Source organism: Lissotriton vulgaris, chromosome 6, assembly GCF_964263255.1.
Source record: "Lissotriton vulgaris chromosome 6, aLisVul1.2, whole genome shotgun sequence".
Classification (NCBI taxonomy): Eukaryota; Metazoa; Chordata; class Amphibia; order Caudata; family Salamandridae; genus Lissotriton; species Lissotriton vulgaris.
In genome coordinates this window covers 1,530,809,014-1,530,826,528 of record NC_141694.1, presented here as the reverse complement: position 1 = coordinate 1,530,826,528, position 17,515 = coordinate 1,530,809,014, and the positions used below count along the sequence as shown (strand labels likewise).

General features: G+C 43.7%; 1 protein-coding gene across 1 annotated transcript in view; it reads right to left on the bottom strand.

Moving 5' to 3' along the window:
• Window positions 1–912: 912 nt before the first annotated feature.
• LOC147709102 (D-beta-hydroxybutyrate dehydrogenase, mitochondrial-like) overlaps window positions 913–17,515 on the bottom strand; it is a 149,854-nt gene continuing 133,251 nt past the window's right edge. The window contains exon 4 of the mRNA XM_086927708.1: window positions 913–5,921. Coding sequence (XP_086783834.1) covers window positions 5,589–5,921 — 333 coding nt within the window. The 3' untranslated portion in view covers window positions 913–5,588. The remainder of the gene's footprint in view (window positions 5,922–17,515) is intronic.

Sequence of the window (17,515 nt, the reverse complement as noted above, 5' to 3'; positions counted from 1 at the left end):
CCAAGCTCCCTCACAAAAGTTATTGGTCGGGTGACCTAAGAGAGTGCGGTAAGCCGGGAGGCTTCATAAGACCCGCTGAGGCTTAAAAGGAGAGATGAGGAATAAAACATTTTTTTTTTAATAGGGTGGATGATGACTCTCATTGAGTAATTCTCACAGTCCTTGTCAGGGTGATACCTCAAAGTCACAAAATGTGCATTGGAAAGTTGCCTAAAGACAGGCAAAATAGCTAGTAAGGCAAAATAGAAGGGTCATCTCCGTGATCAAAACCTATGATTGATGGAATTTAACACACCCTAATTCTATGGCGCTGCTTTTTGGTGCATGGGAACCCAAAATGCAGGAGCGCAGGGAGAGAGGAAAACACCATATATTAGTAGATATGGTGCTGTCCTACTCTCTCTCTCTTTCACACAAGACAGAAGAGCAACTTTGGTTGCTGTGCTGAGTTGCGTGAAAAGACTCTGAAGCTACCCCTTGATGTTTGCTCAGTATTTCACAGTTTCTGGGGCAACAGTATTTTTTACAATTTTGACTGAATAGAAAAATGCACATACATTTTTTTGTTTGTTTTTTATTTCCATTTATTCTGGGCTGTTTAATTTCACTTTTGTTACTGCTGCAGGGTCAAATGTCATATGATGTAATTTCCAGTCATTTCACGATGGCCAAAGTTTCATGTGGTGTCACTTCCACTACCCCTCGCGTTTTGACACCCATGCCCCTTCTCCTACAGAATGACTGAGTAACTGTTGTGAAGTTTCTCTTCACTTAAGTATCTGCAGGGAGCAGCTCATTCAACCTAAAACTCTTGTATGCACACACTCCTATTTGTTTTCAACGGTTATAAAAATGGGCTAAAAGAGCAACAGACAAATATACCTTACAATAAATGAATGTCCAACCAAAGTATTTTCTTTAATAAAGAAAGGCACTTTAATACACATATAACTGAAATACTATATTTCATATGGCTTTACATATTGAAGCGCCTCCTTTAGTGGCTGGCAGGTTGCACATTTTGTACCCCCAAGAAAAACGACATGGGGTAACTAATTTTGTGTAAGTAGTCAGCTTCCATGATCTTTGAGATACCATGTGGCAATGTGTGTACCAGAAGGCTTTAATCATAAAAAATACAGAAATTGTCATGTATATGCCTATCTGAAAACATTAATTTTTCACGAGGAAAATGGGTAAGTCCTAAGGCTTTGTCAGGTTGTTCACTATGAAACAAGAAAGGCTTACTGTGTTTTGTCGCCAAATTTAATACTCAAGCCTGTTAGCTACAACATTACACCATTATTTTGTCTCCAAGAGAGACTCACCAAACAATTTATGTAGACCCAAAACATTTATTAACATGAAAATGAACTCTTCTTTTTAGAGGCACACGCATTTACACTGGCTTGACTCAAAAGGAAATATATATTCTAAACCCTTGCTATTGCATTTGTCATGGAGTTGACAATGTAAAACCCATTCCTGGTTAAATGTGTCAGACATTTCAAAATGTATAACCACTTCCTATTGAATTTCTCAGACGGTACACAATGTAAGGTTCCTGAGTTTGATGTTACATATTTTACTATGAAAAAATCCTTTCCTGATCTATTTCCTTTTGTATTGTTCATGAGGTTACAGCAAACAAAGCTGCATTTGACCTGATGTCTACATTAACAATGTCACTTCCAGTTATGATGAAAGAACCTATTCTTAGGTGGAGTAACACAACTAATTTTCAACCAATTACTTGTAGAGAAGCAGATCAACATGTGGGCAGAGCCACAACCACTCTCTTAGTATCCCTTACAGCTCTTTTTCCGGTGATCACATAAGCCATCGCAGACAGCTGCATGGTAAAGACAGGCCTAGAAATCAGTGAAACATTAAAAGCCATGGTTTGTTGGAGGGGATAACCAAAACCCTTGCCTACCACAGTAATCTGTGTGAAACAACATTAAGAAAAGTTTGCCTATTGGCTTTAATAATAATGGTCCACCCATAAAAGCCCACTGGCTTTAATGTATTATTTTTCACTATTAATAAATCAGGTCTAATACTGTTCTCATAATTTTTCCTAAGCTTCAGGCTGGCTCTATGGCATCTGATTTTTTTCCCCCTATAAACCAATTAAACATACAGCCCTTTTCAGTCTCTTGTTACCATAACCAACTCAGGCCTAAGACACTGAGCATAATCTGTGCAACAAGCACTTTTTTCCAGTGGATTCACACAACTTCTTCCCAATCAAATCCAGTAGGGAGAAAGATCAACGTGTAGGTAGAGCCAAAAAATCTCTCTCAGTAGTGTTTCTTAAAGCTCTTTTTCTGCTGATCACATAAGGTCAGACAATACCTGCGCTGTCCAGGGAGGCCTAAAAATTAGGCGAAAGATCTGAGTGTCAGACACAAAAAATTTATTGAGATTGAAATGCTCAGCTGAATATTTTTCATTTTTTTTAAAAAGCCAAGCCCTTCGTTAGTATGACCTGAAAACCTGAAGAATGAAGTAGATGACCCATAGGATAGTAAGGGCCTGATTTAGAGTTAGCGCGGATGGGGTACTCCGTCACAACTGCCGAATTACAAGTGCATTATATCCTGGGCTCTGTGGAACCTGCAAACATTAGGTATTGTAACATCCTCTCATGTTAATATAGGGGGACTCAATGAAAGGATCAAACTTTAGACCATTATACCAAGTGAGGGAGTAAATCTGGGAGCAAAAGGCTTTGATGCCCAATATTGGATAGTGAGTTGAGCGAAATTAGAATGCTTTGTGTTGTTTTCACAACACAAATTTCTCTTGGTATTGTCTGGAGGAATTTCCATGGGGAAAGAGGTTGTAACTTGGTAAAAATTGCGGAATTCGGATGCAATACAATCTCATCACAACTTTTTCCCCATTCCAAGCACATTGACGTAGATTTGCAGAAGGGTAATATCTCTGATTGTAGTAAAGGACTTACAGCAGAACACTGTTACCACTTGACACTGAGGTCCTCAGAGTTTTACCATATTACCCTTTCCTGTCATTGTAACTAACCTTTGTTTTATACAATAATTATAACCAGACGAAGTAATATTTTTTAAATGGCAGAAGTAGTTTGTTTTTGGCCTTTCTGTGTAACAGATGCTATTTTCTAACTATTCATGCTTCTCAGGTGCCACTACATTTCCTAATACCTAAATAAAATCTAAATATTAAACGCACAGTGAGTATATATTTTGATTATATAAAAAACACAAGAGTAGACTGGTTCCACAAGTGTCTCCTGACTCCAGTGGTAGTTGAAGAGCGCTCCTGGTTGAACAAAATTGTCTGACTTCATATCAGGTCAGATTAATCCTTCACTCATTTCAAAGGGGGGAGTGGAGCACAGCATTTTTGACAGTGAAGACATTGGAATGGTTATTTTGGTCAGTACCTACGGGGGCCAATGTTCATCTCAACAGACAATTTGAATGGACTCAATGCGGGGCAATATTTTAACCTCTTCGATGAGTCGGACGGCCGTGTGCGGAGGACGGCTGGGTGACGTCCGTTCCGCGCATGCCTCAAATTCTTCCGCACCGTGGGAGAATTCCAGCCACGTCGATTTGGTTAATGAGGGATTGGTTCAAGGACCTTGAATTGAAGTCACATCTATTAGGATGCAGACAGTGCTCATGCTGAAATCATGACATGTTCCTTGGGCCTCGAGGTGGACGAACCAACAAGTTAACAGGGAGAGCATAGCCATACCAGAGCACAGGGTCTACCTAGGCTCTAAGAGCCCATGCATAAGCCAAGCCCGGAAATTTTTAGCACGTAAACTGTGCAAAATATCATAACGAAAACTCTTAAAACTCCCCGTAAAATGTATTTCTCTAACATGCAGATGCCTTTCAACTTAGTACATCAGATAATGTCACTGCATTTAGAGGTATTTATTAAAAAGTGAAAGTTTTTAAAAATATACTTACAAATATTCATGCCCCCTCTGTGACATGACGATGATGCCATTAGTGAATTAAAAAGCAAGACATCTATTATATGCACCCTATATGTGTGCTAGGTTTTTAGGAAGAGCAACATTGTATTCTATTTAAATCAGATACAAAAGAGGTGCATTTATAGCACACACCCTCACCTCGCGCTTACCCTCACCTCACATATTTCAAAGAGCTCTCAAAAGCAATAAGGAAAAAGGAAGTACTGTGAAATAAAATATTTGCCTAGAATCACACAATTAAGTCAAGCGGGGAAGCCAGAAATAATTCCAGGTTTTCTCGTTTCATATTGTGCCATTCAGCCACTCCTGACTTGTGCTTTGGTAGTCCTAGTCCTGCCCTTGCTACCTATGGTCATGGTATCAAGCCAGTACAACCAGCAACAGAAAATGAGTAGAGGTCTCTGAGTAGGGTGGGCAACCATCCAGCATTTCGCAGGAAGGACTCCTGTTCTTCTGGCTGCACAGAGACACTGAGGGATGCTCATTACCTTGCATTTTGGTTCGCTGCCACTGTCAACCTTTGTAAAAGACAAGGAACCCTCACTCACTCTTTGGTTTCAGCCCTTTATGAGCTGCCTAAGTGGTACCTCTCGCTGGCTGGGAGGGAGGAGCTGCAATGCATCTTCAATTCAGCTGTTGCCATGCAGATCCAGCCACCTAGCGATAGTTAGCCCTGAATGTGAACCATGCTGGTAACCTGCCCTGGTAGCATGCTCTCTGTGTTTATTTCTTCCATTAAACATGATTCAAAGTGCTGACATTGTGTCATATTAGTGGACAGAAGCACAGGCAGAGCATGATTTGTCAAGGATTCAACAGTTTGTTAAAGTAGTTGACCTGAGGCAGCACCACATTGCTAATTGATGCAGAGGCTATACATTTATTGTCTTTTGATGAGTATGTTTTGACACTGGGCACTTCTCTCCACCCCAAGGTAATATCTAGCCCATTGTTTAAACTGCACCATTACAAGCAGCCTTTACACTGATTACTTTGAAATACTGCCCATCTTGCTGAAAAGAGAGCAGAAGAAAAGTTCAAAAGGTGATTGTCCAAGAGCACAAAATGTTTGCCAAATAGAGTCTTTAATTTAAAAATGATGTTTACTGGTTCTACGTTCCCAAGTAATCCACTAGACAACAACTGGAATGTGTGCATTATGTGGGGACAAGAGGTGGAGAGTAGGTGTGGTCTAGTGGCAAGTAACCTGGGGGACCTCGTTTGGACCCTGGCACTTGGGCTTGACTCTACGTCATGTGATTCTGGCTAAATCACATAATCTTCCTGTGCCTAAAAATGTGAAATTTAATATATAAATTATGTTAGAGTAATCCCCACTTGATGTACACAATCGTGTAGATTGTCTCCCATTTCTCCAAGTAATGTAAAGTGATCCGTTGTTTCGTAGCATAACACCCATACATTACGTCACTCCTGATACTTCTGAAATTGAGTGACTCGACGTCCAGCATCCTCTTCCAGGAAAATACATGCCTATGATATATAAGATGAGGTCAGATAAAATCCTGCCCTTGGAAATATAAAATTGTGATTAATGTTTAATATGTATACCTATGAAGAAATGCCTTACTTATTTAAAGTTTAAGGACAAGAGGGCATCCAGCCAAGAGGTTGGGCAAATATTGAACACAAAAACCAATATCTTCTCCTTTACACTTGCAACCAAGTACCGGGCCTTAGGGGTGGCGGATGCTAAAGCTTCTACAATAGCGTCCAGGACTTCATGTGCCTTGCTGCTTCCTTCCTTCAGCTTCGCATGAACGACGTCGGAGAGTTCTTTCACATATTCCTGGCTGTATATCGCCTTCATTTCCTCGCTGAGTCCGTTCCAGATTTCCTCTGCAGGCCTTTGCGGCTGGATGTTAGTTGCTTGTGCATAGTTTCCGGGTTCGATAATGCTTACCTGAAATAGAAGCACACACGCATATTAAATCATATAAACACTGGACTTCCTAGTTCAAGTAGATAATGCACTCTCCTCCAAGCAAATATTCCTGGAAAAATATCAGATTTGTTTTGTTTCCACTGAAAATGAACATTTTGAATCATAAGTACACATAACAGCTTTTACATACTGCTAATAAACTGGATATATGCAGAAATCCAGCCAAGGAAACTCCAAGGCTCAGAAGTAAATTCTGATGTGTGGGACCAGAGGAATCAACATAATCTACGAGCTTTGAAACTGGCAGGAGACTACACCCCATCTAGTCTAAGCCCCACCCGAGTGAAGATTTGTCTTTTTTTTACTATACCCCCTTTAGCAATATGTCTATGGTTCTAGTGCACAATTGGTTGTAGCCCTTCTAGACCATGCTTCGTTTTCTATTCCCTCTGTGTATCTAATATGGCCTGTTACCATGACACCACCATTTTAGGAGGTATGCCCTTCGCCCTCATTATGTAATTTTGGGATTCTCTGCACTCCTCTGTGGCTTTATCTGATTGAGACCACACCCAGTGCAGCCTTTGTATTTTTTCAGTTACATAATGTGTGATATGAATAATTTAGGGGAACATGTGCCAAATCATGTTTAGTTTGGAGACAGAGTTACACATTACTTAGCTCTGTAGAAATCACCAGAATCCAATAGCTCTAGTGAGGTGGGCCCACGAAGGCCGCTTATCCCTTCATATGAACCAGTAGTTAACCACATTATTGAGGACTGAATTATAGCACACACATTCAGCACAGATCTGCGGGATGGGTGCCTATAACATGTTCAGCCACTCTGCAAACTCCATTAATTCAGGGTCTGTTTGGAAAGAACAAAGGACTATTGCCATTTCTCCAACAGGTTGATTGGTTGAATTGAGAAGTTGTTCTCCTGCAGTGATAATACTCTTTCTCATGTGACATCACAGATTGTAGATCCTAAACATGACACTAACTCAACCCAAACCTCTGTACAACTCTAGAAGCACAATTTACCACATCAGAACATTTCACAGTCTATCGTAAATGCCAACGGGAGTTGTGGGAAATATCAGTTAGGAATTCTGTTAAAACAAAGAGTCTACATTTTCAGGATAATGCAGGGCGTATATAAATCAACAATTATGAGATGCAGCTCACCAGAAATGCTATCTTGCCTATATCTCTGCCTAGCAACTGACTCTCCAATCTACAAATAATTTCTCCAGGAAAGCTATGGTGTTAGGGTCTTTCCATCTTGAGCTGCTTACCTATCACAATCTAGTTTAGGCCCATCACACACTTTTCCTTGTTTTACTCAGAAGTTAGCAGTAGAAGAGGCATGAGGACAGGCAGTCCAGAGCATGGAAGATGGAGGATGTCAGACAGAAAGATGTCTCCAGCAATCTTCATGTAGGTGGCAGGCAAAGGAGCCAAGGCCAGAAAAGAAAGGAGGATGAAGTAGAAGTGGGGTTTGATTGGAACAAGATGAAAATACCAAAGAAGGATCACAGGGAAAGCAACACCTACAGCCCAAGGACATCCAGAGCTGACCCATGACCAGTTCGGAGATGGGACAGCGAGAATCAATGGGCAAAAAGAATGGAAATAGAGTCCAGATCGCGGCTTCAGAGCAGTGACAAGAGCTGTCAGTGGGAAGAGCCTAGCTGTCTGCTTCTCTCCATATGGCCCAAGGATGGGTTGTCAGTGGAAAACCTAGTGGGATGTGCCCTTGCCAACAGGTACTCTAGATAGTGTGTTAATTTTTCTGAGTGACCTATCGCAACCTGTGAGTAGCAGCAGTACTTATCATCTTGTATAACTGCAGAAACAGTTTTGTTTGTATAGCATTTCTAGCCTTAAGTGCGATGGGTATGAGATATCGCTCCCTTGCTCACTGTGCCACTGGATTCAAGCTAGCCTGGCTGATGAGGGGTAATACCCCGAAACCGATCACAGGATGCTTGTTGCTGGTCCAGAAAGGACCAGACTTGGCAGTTCGGGCTGGTCTGTTACCATGAGGAGCTGGATCAAAACTGATTTGCATATGGCTGGGTCTAAACTGAGGTGGCATAGTGAGCAAAATAATAATGTATTTTACCCAGTTCTCTTGACTTGGGGGTGAATGTGTGATTTATTTAGCATTCTGTCCTTCATTTGTTTGCGTAACACTTTTCGCCCTAAGTGGGATGGGTATGCCCAGACGTGGGTCCCTTGCTCACTGTGCCACTGGTTTCAAGCTAGCATGGCTGATTAAGGGTAATCCCGCAAAACAGGTCCCAGGATGCTTGTTTCTGGTCCATGGAGGACCTGACTTGGCAGATCGTGCTAGACTGTTCCCATGAGGAGCAGGGTCAAGGCTGAATTGCATATGGCTGGGTCTAAACCGGGGTGGCATAGTGAGCAAAAGAATAATGGATTTATCCAGATCTCTTGACTGGGGGTGAATGTGTGAATCATTCAGCATTTGGTCCATCATATGCTTGCGGAGGAAAATAAGGCACAATGTATTGACTATTTCCTTCTGCTTTCCTTTAACATTTAACTAGGCCGGGGGAACTCAAATTAGGGGTCCTTTGCCACGCCTACCTGGGTGGTGCAAAATATGCCATGACAGCATCACTGGTGACGTTTTGTACTTAAAATGAGTAAACAAGTGCATCATATCCTCCCTGTGTCTCAGTGTTTAGAATTCCAAGCTGCCCTTAAAGCCCCAAATAAGGCTCATGTGTACCTTGAATCCCAGTCAGGGCTCCAGGAGGCTGGATACATCCTGTGGCATGACCACCCTCTGTCTCTCGGTGTGTACGTATTGGGAAGTGCTCTGGTAGGCCCAAGGTGAGAACCCCAGGGACCTGGTTTCCATTCGCCATCTCACAAAGTCTCCAGTATGGGAACTCACAGGCCTGAGGTGACCTCCCCTGTTTGACAGTAATGGTAAGCTTTAACCGGATCAGAGTTCAGACTGGTCCAGAGGTGGAAACCCCCAGCCCAGGCCTGGGTTCCATGGTCCACCGTGTCACTTGGAGCCCTGTACATGGAACCACAGGTCCCTGGAGGATTCCCCTGCTTGCCCGGGATAAGAATCCAAGACTGGGCCCCAGGCCAGATTTCCAAATAGCCTGGGTATGGAGGCACCTGTCCTTGGGCTTTCTTCTAAGACCTGCCAGGTGACAAAGTGCCTGGGATAGGGTCTCACAGGCCTGCGGAGGTCCCCCTGCTTGTATGGGTTTAGAAGCACTGACGAGGCCCCAGTACAGAGCCCTGGAAGGCCTTGAATTGAAAGTCCCAGGCTCTGGGCTCCCTTCTTTGGCCCACTCAAAATACCCAGGACAGGGTCACATAGACCCAGGGAGGCTTCTCTACATTTTTGGGTTCAGAAGCTCTGGGAGGGACCAAGGACATAGCCCCAGCAGACCCTGAGGTGAGAGCCCCCAACCTAGACCCCATTTTCTGGCTCCCCAGGATAAGTAGCTCTGACCAGACCCCAAGTCACAGCCCTAGCAGGACCTAGGATGGAAGCACCATGTGCTTGACTCCCTTCTCCAGGCTGCGGTGTCTTAAAGTGCCAGGGACAGGGGTCCCATAAGCCCTGGATGGTCTCTGGCGGGCCCTGGGGTGGAACCTACTGGACGTGGGCTCTGTTCTCTGGACAGCCGTATGTGAAAGAGACCCAGACGGGGACTTGTGGGCCTGGAGAGGCCTCCATGGCTTACCTAGTATAAGAAGCTCTGACATAGCTCCAGGTCAGAGCTTTGGCTGGCCATGGGTTGGAAGCCCCCGGCCCTTAGCTCCCTTATCCACCCTACTGTGTCGCAAAGTGAATGGGAGGAGGTCTTGCAAGACTGGGGAGGTCTCCCCGGCATGTCCGAGTTCAGAAGCTCTGAGCCGGCCCCAGGTAAGCTCTCCGAGAGATCATCATAACCCCTTGCCTGATACCCAGCTTGGCTCCGAAAACCTGGGCCTCACAGTTCTTGTCATCTTCAGGGGCAAGTGGAATCCTTTTTCAGAAGTCACAGGGCAACCAAATGAACGTCCTTCAGGTCTAGACATCTGGTCTCTCCGAACCCTGGAGATTTGGTCAGGTGCAATGAGTTCCTATGGTGCGTCTAGGTGGTCGGTCTGCTCTGGAAGTCCCAAAGTGACCCTATCAGACTTGTCAAGCTCAGTCAGGGCTCCTGGAGGTCCGTTGCAGTTTCACCAACACCATTCTCTGTCACTTGGTGCCCACAGACTACAAGAAAGGGGGAAAGCCTGGCTCCAGATTAGTAGGGACAGAGTCTCTGGGACCCCTTTGTTGTCTGACCATTCTCACCCAGGTGCGGCTTACTGGCAAGGAGTTTGCAAAAAACACAGTTGATGGACAGAATGCAGAACAATGTCTTACATTCACCCCAGTACAAAGATCTGGGCCTAAATCCATCGTTTTTTTGCACTCCACACCACCCTAGGTCAGACACTGGCTATATGCAGATCAGCCTTGACCCTGTGCCTCATGGGAACAGTCCAGCCCGAACTACCAAGCCATGTCTTTCCTAGACCGGAATCAAGCATCCAAGGACCGGTTTCTGGCTATCAGCCTTCTTCAGCCTGGATAGTTTGACTCCAGTGATGTGGAGAGCCTGGGACTCACGTCTGTGCATACCCAGCCCACTCGGCACAGGGCCAGACTGATTTGCATATAGCCATGTCTGAACTGGGGTGGCAGAGTGGGCTAAAGAACGGTGATGGATTAAACCCAGATCTCTTGACTGGGTGTGAGTGTCTGATTGATTCAGAAGCTCCGTCCATCACCAACCCCTTTTGTACCGTTACTGGCAACGAGGCCTACCAGCCCTCCCTGGTAACATTTGTACAGTCATCCCAGCACAGTAGGGGACAGAAAATACTCACACATGCCCCGAAAAATGCACAGGAACATGTTTTGATTCCTCTCTTGTGAAAACAAGAGTGTAAAATTCCCTGTCTGAATGGCCATTCATCATGCTGTATATGTACCTGGAAATAGAATTCCAAAGCTGTGGTCTTCATATCTAGTTTGCTAATGCTATCATTTTATAACAATATGGTTTATTATATTTATCATAGTATTTGCATATCCCCCAAAAATCTACTTACAGATGTTGTGTATTGATCTTTGTGTTTAAATTTGTAAATGTGCCCTTATCCCATCCTATTTTAACTTTTCTTGTTGTCTGCCCAACGGACTACGCTCACAAAATAGGAAGTAAATCATCTGCAGAAAGGGCTAACATTATAACAACTGATCCTTTCAAGTATGTGTGAAAATTGAGATCACAGACTAAAACGTTATAAAACAAATTACATACGTTGAGACATTTATATGTCACAAAATAGGTGAAGGTCACTTTGTGAAAGGTAAAAAGTTTAAATTGCAATTAGCAGTCAATAATAATTTCATAGTAATACAATTAAAAGTACTTACTTGTAGTCCTGTGCATGTTATGGAATAGTAAATCCTCTTGTTCTTAGTCTCTTCTCTCTTTCTACAATCTATGTTGCCTCCCTTCCTCAACCTGTCTCTAAAATGGCTACTAGGCTGGTCGGGCACGGAGTGAGTCGTACATCTGCAGGGATCTACTCCCTTTAGAGCACCACACAGCATCTGACCACACTTCCGGCAGCCAGGAGTGTGGAGTGTTTGAGGCTCTTGCCTGACCAAACAAAGCCAACCACCAGTCTGCTGTTCAAGGCATACTAAAGCAGAGTGGCGAATGAACGTCATGTTGCCCGATGGGGAGACTCTCTGCTGCTCACTCACCTTCGTGCTTGCCCGTATTATCTGCCGTATGGGACAGTGGCACATGGCACGAGGGAACAAAAGAGATGTTGCTCGCCGATCAGTCTGTTTGTCAAGGAGATAAGTGTATGATTACAACAGACAAGCCTTTGCACTGGTGACCAGCTGCCAAGAGGAGTGGTGAATTAATCATGTGGGAAGGCTGAGCCAGAGGCTGCAAAGCATTAGGTGCTTTGGAGAGTCCCCCCGCCCACCACCCACCACCTGGCTGGTGAGTCTGCCTTCCTGTAGTGGGAGGGACGCGGGCAATGAGAGGAAGAAACCTCCTGTGATGACAGCCTATGGGGCGACTTGCTGAACGAAGCTAGTGGGGGGCTACCACAAGTAGGGGAGTGATGAGGGTATAAATAGTCTGCAGCCCAAGAAATATTGACATTAGGCCAAACAAGTTGAAGCCAAACTTAGGGGATAACTATACAATGTCACGAGTAGACCGATCCACATTTGACATCAAAATTTCCCAACTGGGTTCGAGAATAGCAGAAGGTTCACTTAGCGCAAGGCTTGGGCTGTGACTTGGCTGTAACTAGGTGCTACAGCAAAGTCCATTGTCAGTAGTGTCGAACTATGCCGTCATAAGACGCATGCAATGGACAACACACCTTTTGTTCTAAAGCATTGTTGCATGACTAAGAAACATTGAAAGGGGCAGGAGGTGGGCCCAAAACAGGTTGCCCAAGTACAGCTCACTGAAAAGAAGCATCACAGAGACTGAGAAGAGCTTTAAAAGTACAACCATAAAAAACTTTATTTTTTTTTCATTGTTCCTGCCGCTCGGGGGCCGGCGCGAGCACTTTGCCAGGGCCGGGTTTGGTTCCCAGTCCGGCCCTGAACGGAGAGTTGTCTTTGGCACTTTCTTCAGGTGAGGTGACCTTCCTTACTCGATCAGCATGGTGTATCCTTCTGAGAGCAAGGGGTGTCGCACCGGATCCCAGTTCAAACAGCTATTTCCGGGCCAGATCTGGGATACGGCCGACCAAGGGAAATATTCTGAATTTGTCCTGGTGTCATTTTCCAACACCAGGACACAATTTAGCAGTGCCCACACGTTGTTTACATTTTGCTCCATGCAGCAGGCCAGCAGGGGAGTTTCCTTCACTTCTACTTCCAGCTGGATATAAACAAAAGCTTGATTTAAAGGTTCTTCACCCCTTCTTTTTTTCAACTGTCATCTTGGCCAGCATCTAGATGCCAATACAGAGGAAGGAAACAAAGATACTTAGCTTATCACTTCACAAGTACTTCAGAGAAACTCTGACTTGGTGGAAGGTTTTTGACTTTGTTCAACTCCTCCTATGTAATAGATGTATATGCATTGTAAGAATTAGGGGTCTCATTTATGAGGTTTTTGCAAAGGGTAGTACCGCATCCAGTGCTTTAAATGGGCCGGTCCTGTCCTCTAAACTGTGTTGATCTGACCTATGACCTATGACCTTAGGCAGTGTGGATTCTGACTCTGGTGATTTGAAAGAGAATATTAAAAGTATCTTTAATACATACAAGGGTATCAACAATATATTACAGATTGGAGCAATTTGTCATTATTCACACCCCAAAAAATGCTTGCGCCCTTTAAAGTGACATAAGTCTCGCCTCCTAGCCCCGCCTTCTTGCCATACCCCCAGGTCACAGCTCAATTTTGATGAGTACCTGCACTTTTTTCCCCATTTAAAGCACTGGTTGGGAGGTAGGTAATGTTCACGCACTTCTCTTCATCACTAAGACATGAACGCAATCTCACCAGAAGGCTCTCCACGTGTGGAAGCATGCTTCCAACTTGGCCTTTTCTTCTGAAATGGTTCACTTCGGACGGTCAGTCCTACAATGTTTTGACCACTGCACCGAGATCTTTCAATAAGTCTAATGGGGGCAGTCCTGGTAAAATTAGATTTTTCTTCAGTACGATGTGAATTTAACAATTGTGGAATTCTTTTTCCATGGCATTTCACTTAATGGTTTCAATTTACAAACAAAAGTACTATCAAGCAAATTCAGGAATCTGTTGTTTAAAAGAAACTCAGATTTAGAAGCCTGTACGTTTATATTATCTGCAAATAAGGGATATGCAGTCGTTGACCGATACAAATTCCATGACATTAAATTTTGGCTTCAGAAGACAAAGAATACATTATCAAGTATAAGGCCTTGAGGAGGGTTTTGGAGAATAGAACAACGGAGGTTTGTTAAAGCGCTATTTACTAAAGTGTTTACTAATAGGACTGAATGAGATTTTCCTCATAAAAAAGAGCACAATGGGTTCTGTTTCATATTTAAGAGCTGGAGCCTAGACTAAATATAATTTAAGTATGAAACTTTCTACGGGAAAAGCTACTTGCGTCATCTGGATTTTATAAGCCAAGTTGCAGACAGTAATCTATTCTTCCCAATCTGGAATCGATGACTAACCATGGTAACTCAAATAACAAATGTTTTGCCAGTAGCATGTGAGGGCTTGGTCTCTCTACAAGAAGGAACAATAATGCATGCCTCGATTTGAATATTGATCGACTACATTTGGAAAATTCTGGACAAAACAACGTTCAAAGCACGAGAAAAGAGTTTACCGTTTAATGCCTGATACTGAATGCGTTTTATAAGTATGTGATCCTTGAGATGACTAGCTCAACTGCTGGTCATTACAACTAACAATGATATGATATGATATGATATGATGTGGTTTTTATAAAGTGCGACTTACACTCCACGGAGCATCTTGGCGCTAGTCATAAACGTGTCACAGAGGAGAAGAATGGGAGGCTACACAAAACAAGGAGAGGGGAGAATTTAGTGGATCTGACAAGAGTTTGTAAGGAGTTAGGGTTAGATTAGCGCTAGACATAGGGTGTCGGAGGCATTAAAAATCCAGGTTTTGAGGGCCTTTCGAAACAGGTTCTCTGAGGGGATCAGACGCATCTGGGCTGGGAGTTTGTTCCAGGCTCTGGCTCCCAACACTCCCAGGATTTTTCCTCCTTTTGTAGTGAGTCTGAACCTGGGGACCACCAATAGGTTTAGGTTAGAAGATCTGAGTGAGCGGGAGGGAGTATATCTTCCAAACCTTTGAGACAGATAGGTGGGGCCCGACTGGTGGTAAGCCCTGAAAGTGATTAGTAGGATTTTGAATAGCACTCTCTTGTGAATAGGTAGCCAGTGCAGGGTTTTAAGTGCTGCTGAAGCGGATGACTTCCTAGGAAGTCTCAGCACTAGGCGGGCAGCTGCGTTCTGAACCATCTGCAGTTTGTGTAGAACAGCTTTGTTGGAACCTGCATAGATGCTGTTACAGTAATCTAGACGGGATGTAATGAGGGCTACTGCTACCGTCTTTCTGGCTGTCAGAGGGAGGAGGTCAAAGAACCTTCTGAGGCCCTTGATAATGTTGAAGCAGGACCCGGCCACAGTACCTGCTTGTTGTTTGAAGGATAGGGCTTCATCAAACCTTATCCCGAGGTTGTGGGCCGACTTGATAGTGTTCGGCGGGACTTCGGCGTCTTGGGGACACCAGTACTAATAATACTACTACTACTACTACTACTAATAATAATAATAATGATAATAATAATAATACTAATAATACTCAAGTAATAGTGCTCACAGAGAACCTGCTTCAGGAACATGAAATGTAGGCAATGGCGGAAAGGGAAGAAGAGAGGATAGAGAGAGTGGACGTGGGAAGAAGGATTTAAAAGTAAAGAAGTATGAAAGTTTGCAGAAAGGTGACATGGGGAAGAGGAGATGGAGATGGAAATGTAGGGTGGAGATATTAGATACCAAACTAACTGCTGTTTCTTCCAACAGTTAGAAAGAGAACGCATAGGTCACCTGACTATAAAGAAGCAATGGTAGCGGGATCAGGCATAATATCAGTAAAGTGCTTCAGATGTTTCCCTGTGCCAATCATATGTTGTGCCCCGGTGTTCTACCCTTCCATTTTGAGAATGCATTTGACTCAGTGGACTCGGGACATTTCCTTTTAGTTCTGGCAAAAATGAACGTCCCACATTTCACGGGTTGTTAATACTTTCTACATCGAGCCGAGAGGCAGAGTGAGTGTTGATGAAACGCAGTATCATCATCATCATCAATAGTTCTTTATTCGGTATTTAAAAAATACCATAAAAGTACATAATATACTGTTAAAAATCACCTTCCCCTTCTGTTCCTCCTTGCTATTGAACATCTGGTGGGATGGATCCTGAGGGATGCACTGGTTCATGGATTTGGTTGGAAGGGTTTACAAGTGGGCAAGGTGCCATTTACACACATGATCGCTGATGTGTTCGTTATCCACAGTGGTCTACTAGACCACTGATGAAAATTTTAGGAGATTTGCTCACCTGAAGGTCATCTGGGATAAATCTGTCTTTTTTCTGATACACGGGTGAGAATGGGCAACTGAGTGGGCTGTGGATTCCTCTCCAACTGTTTCAAACTTGGGATGAATCTTACTGTCTCAGCAGTGGCCTTAAAACCCCTTTTGGTTTGGCTATATACAGCATTTACTGTGTAGCAAAACCTCACCTCACCACTTCAAACACCACAGACTTCACAATTTATACTATCCAATGTACCATAAAATATACAACATCCCAGGGGGTTATGTCATTTTCACTTTAGCCATTAGCTTATCTGAGTGAACACCCTTCTGATATTGTCTTGATGGATTGCCCGTCACGGTTTGGGACAGTCCACAGCATTCAGTGGATGTCTTCATTATAATTATTACAAATTACATTGATAAGGTCAAAAGGTAGTCCCTCCTGTGAGGCAGATACTGCAACACCACTGGCTGCAGTATTCCTGGTGCTCAGTAGGAGTAATGGGGAGATACACAGAGGCAGTAAATGACTTTAAAACACAAGTTGATGAAGTTTGCTAGTGACAAGGTTTGGTGTGTACTTTTGTTTACAATAACGAGCCCGGCTTATCAGAACCACATTATAAACCAAGAGGTATCCTCCTGGGTGAAATGATTGGCTAGTAACCTTACATGCTGAAAGGAATCTCTTAGATAAGATGGCCGCTGTGTCAAAGTCGTGATGCAATAGCCATCTTGCATGAGGAAATTAAATGGGCTGTAATATTAAGAATGAAGGACTTCTAAAAGAATGGCAAGGGGCAGGACATGAGTGCAAAAATGTAAGGCAATGCAACAGGCAACAGAGCATCATAAGCAGCCCACTGTAATGCAGTTCCTCTGGCCATTCCCTCCTCTGCACCCTTGCTAGCAGGCTATATCAATCACGGTACATCATAGGTGCATCTAGCACTCACAGATAATAATGCCTTAATAGGGCTCAGTGTGCACCCAAATAATACACATCCCTTTTGTTCACAAGTCCCTATACACTGAAATTTACAGTGTCTCATGGGACAAAAAATGCACCTCCAATAACTTCTCACAGAGCAGTGTGCACCCATGCACTGAGTAGGGCTAGCATGCACATGAATGCCACCTCTTATTGGACACATTATGCACCCCAGCAGGGCATACACCCCGCACAGTGAACAGCATGTACTCACAAAAAGAAAAACCTCCCTGTGTGTAGGACAGCACTTGGAGGAGGGCAGGCAGCTCAATGCTGATTCATCTTTGGAAGCCTGATTGGAAGATAGCAAGAAATGGGTCTTCCAATGCTACAATTACTCCACAAGCCGTTATCACTCAAATATTGCAAAGTATAAGCTCTCAATTTCTGCATAATGTACTTGAAAGCAGTATTACTACTGTACCTCGTTGTGCTGTGCCTCTTCTGGTCTTCCCTGT